Source organism: Hipposideros armiger, unplaced genomic scaffold, assembly GCF_001890085.2.
Source record: "Hipposideros armiger isolate ML-2016 unplaced genomic scaffold, ASM189008v1 scaffold_194, whole genome shotgun sequence".
NCBI lineage: Eukaryota > Metazoa > Chordata > Mammalia > Chiroptera > Hipposideridae > Hipposideros > Hipposideros armiger.
Genome location: NW_017731544.1, coordinates 94,675 through 97,765, shown reverse-complemented (window position 1 = coordinate 97,765; position 3,091 = coordinate 94,675). Strand labels below are relative to the sequence as shown.

Genomic DNA, 3,091 nt, shown 5'->3' with positions numbered 1-3,091 from the left:
AACGTGGAAATAGACACATCTACTCTAATTATTACAACAGACCTGTTCTCTTCTCCCTGCAAGCTATTCTCTGGCCTTGTTAGGTATATCTTATGAGTCAATCATTGAATATATTATATTTCATACATTATCTATACTCTGTTGTCACATCTTTGTACTAAAAGTTAAACAGGAATATGATTGCCATATCTTACTATTTTTAAATGATTTGGTGCTAGATATTCTGGACTATTCGTGTAAAAGTGGGTGGTATCTTAGTCCCCATTTACATTTTGTAGTTTTCAGCCACCCCTATGCACATAAATCACAGTGACCTTTAGAAACATACTCGTAAACTGAAAGCATTCTTATTATCCTTTGTACAGTCAAATGTAGTGATGATAATGATAGCTGATATGTCTGAGTGCTTTCTATATATATTATGTACTATAGTAAGGTTTTACATGATTGAACTCATTTAATCTTCACAACAAATCTGTAAAGAACAACTATTCTAATATTATAGATGAAAATAAATGATTTTCCCAAGGCTACACAGCTTGTATTAACAGAAGTATTTGTATTTTATTTTCTCATCTAAAATATGTGGGAAAATGACATACTAAGTATAGTTATTAATGAAATGAATGTTGGTAATAACTACTAGGTTTCCCGCTATATCTGCTTTAGCAGGTATTATTGCCATAGTCTCTGAGCATGTTTTGCAAAGTATGTTGAAAAATGGTTTTTATTCTTCAGGGTACCTAGATTAGGCGACCCCTTATCTTGCACCTCCAAACACAGGGACCTGTATCAAATTTGGCCCATGCTACTTGATCTCATCTCTGACCACTTTTAGAGAACCCAATATCATCAGCTTGAGTGAATCTAGGCGAAAACCATCAACCAACTGTTTGGTACCATCATATACATTCACTTCAGTTTTTGTTGGTCTTGCCTATTTATGGATATATTTGAGCTTGGTCTCTATTCACATGCAAAGCATATTTTCACAGATCTGTTATGTGACTAAAAATTTCAGATTAGAATATATCCATCTTTAAGCATGACACAGAATTGGGTAGCAATGGGGACAATATTGTGTTCCAAATATCTACATGGCCCTGAAAATGAATATGTTGGAATTTGAGTCACTTGACAGTATGAAAATACTAAGGAAGGCATAGGGAATANAAAAAAAAAAGGAATTATAGAATATTGATGGCTGGGCCTCAACCCTAGAGATTCTGACTTAATTGGTAAGGGGTGTGGCCTGAGTGTCAGGATTTGTGAAAAGCTCCCTAGAAGATTCCAATGTGCAGCCAAGTTGGAGAATTGATTCTCTTGGACTGGTTTTAATTTACTTTTGAGAAGAAATATTCATTTTTGGTATCTAATCCTACAGTTTCTTCCTGGCAGGTTGCAGCAATCTACAAGGACTCAAGTATCGGAAATCTTATAAACATAGTAATTGTAAAATTAATTATAATTCATAATGAACAGGTAAGAAACAATTCTAAATAATCTTAGTTGTACTAGCCCCTCCTAGCATGAATATATATAGATCACAAAACTCTTATTAGAAATGAGATATTTTACATATATACATAAACATAAAAATTTATGTTTAAAAAACTTGATTTGGAAAACAGTGAGATTAACTTTCCCTGTTGTGATGGAAATAAAATGGAATAATAGCACAGGAAGTAACAAGCATTAATAAACAATTTAAAAATTTAAGGTTAAAAATACCCATGTATTTACTTTTATAATTCTACTGTTGAAGGATTTAAAATTCGGTAATTTTTAGAAGGTAGTTTTTTTATCCAAAATATTGGAAAGTTATATTGAGAAGGCCTAATTAGATTCCATTTTGATCATAGTGTTTTAAGTATTGCTAAAATGTTTCAGCTATGAGGAAGAGATAATGCCACTTCATTTGCCTATAAAAATGCTATTTGATAAATTGCATAGATGCTGAGATGCTTTCAAGGAAAAGATGCCATGAATGTTTTGTCGTAGTGTTGAATTGCATATTTTTTGTGTGCAGGAAGGACCAGTTATCAGTTTTAATGCAGCTACCACGTTACGCAACTTTTGTTTATGGCAACAAACACAGAATGTTCTTGATGATGCTCACCCTTCCCACCATGATACTGCTGTGCTTATCACTAGGTACAGTTTTATACATGTAACCCTTCTAACTGCAGTTGATTGCCCTTTTGCTCCTGCATGATCACTGATACTTCTTGACACCTTAATTCTTTATCAATTATACACAGTAGTGTTCTATAAGAACTTGTATTACAAAAAATACTATTGAATGAAAGCATTCTTCTTTCAGACCAGAATGCCAGTTGATTCCTTAGGAAATTAACAATGTTAGGTTGTTAAGTAATGGTTTGACCTAAACATAGTAATTACCTGATTACATTAGTGAGAGAATTAGGAAAAATACTTAGAAATTAACGAAGTTGTAGAACTGAGAACAGGTTTTGTTTATTCTCCCTTGGATCGCTTGGAAAGAAGAGCTTTTGAATTTATTTGGTTGTCTAATAAAATGGTCCTACTTTTAAAAATATCTGTTTCCTGTTTGGATGATCAATGCAAGTTTTAATTACTAGGCTGCTTTGCTAGGGTTTTTCCTCAAGCTTTTCTAATTATATGAAAAGCAGCCTCTGCTTTGTAAAACAATTATCCATTTTACAGGTACCACTATACATTGTTAATTCACACCTTTAATGTATGTTTCAGCAACACTGATGCTACAAGAATATTTAGATCCTAGGTTGATTGGGGTTTTTTTGGTTGCTTGGTTGATCAAAGGAAATGAATCTCTCACTTGAGGGTCAGACTTGGAGAAATCTCAGCTTTCGGGAATCCTGAAATGACAACCTGTAGTCGGTATACCACTGGGGACATAAAGTCCATGTGCTTTATCTCTTTGCAAAACTGAAGCAGAATTGACTTGAATTTATACACAGTAATCTATTATCAGTCCATGGTTCTGCCCTGGATTTTTGTAGTTAGATGTTAAGCAACAAAAACTGGAGATAACAGATTAAAGATGGGAGGGAGAAAAGGGCTCTAAGAGACCATAAGGAAAGAGAGA

General features: G+C 33.5%; 1 protein-coding gene across 1 annotated transcript in view; it reads left to right on the top strand.

Moving 5' to 3' along the window:
* ADAMTS20 (ADAM metallopeptidase with thrombospondin type 1 motif 20) overlaps nucleotides 1–3,091 on the top strand; it is a gene marked incomplete at its 3' end in the record, with an annotated part of 154,610 nt that overhangs the window by 59,931 nt on the left and 91,588 nt on the right. The window contains exons 5-7 of the mRNA XM_019653064.1: nucleotides 1,399–1,482; nucleotides 2,030–2,159; nucleotides 2,506–2,526. Coding sequence (XP_019508609.1) covers nucleotides 1,399–1,482; nucleotides 2,030–2,159; nucleotides 2,506–2,526 — 235 coding nt within the window. The remainder of the gene's footprint in view (nucleotides 1–1,398; nucleotides 1,483–2,029; nucleotides 2,160–2,505; nucleotides 2,527–3,091) is intronic.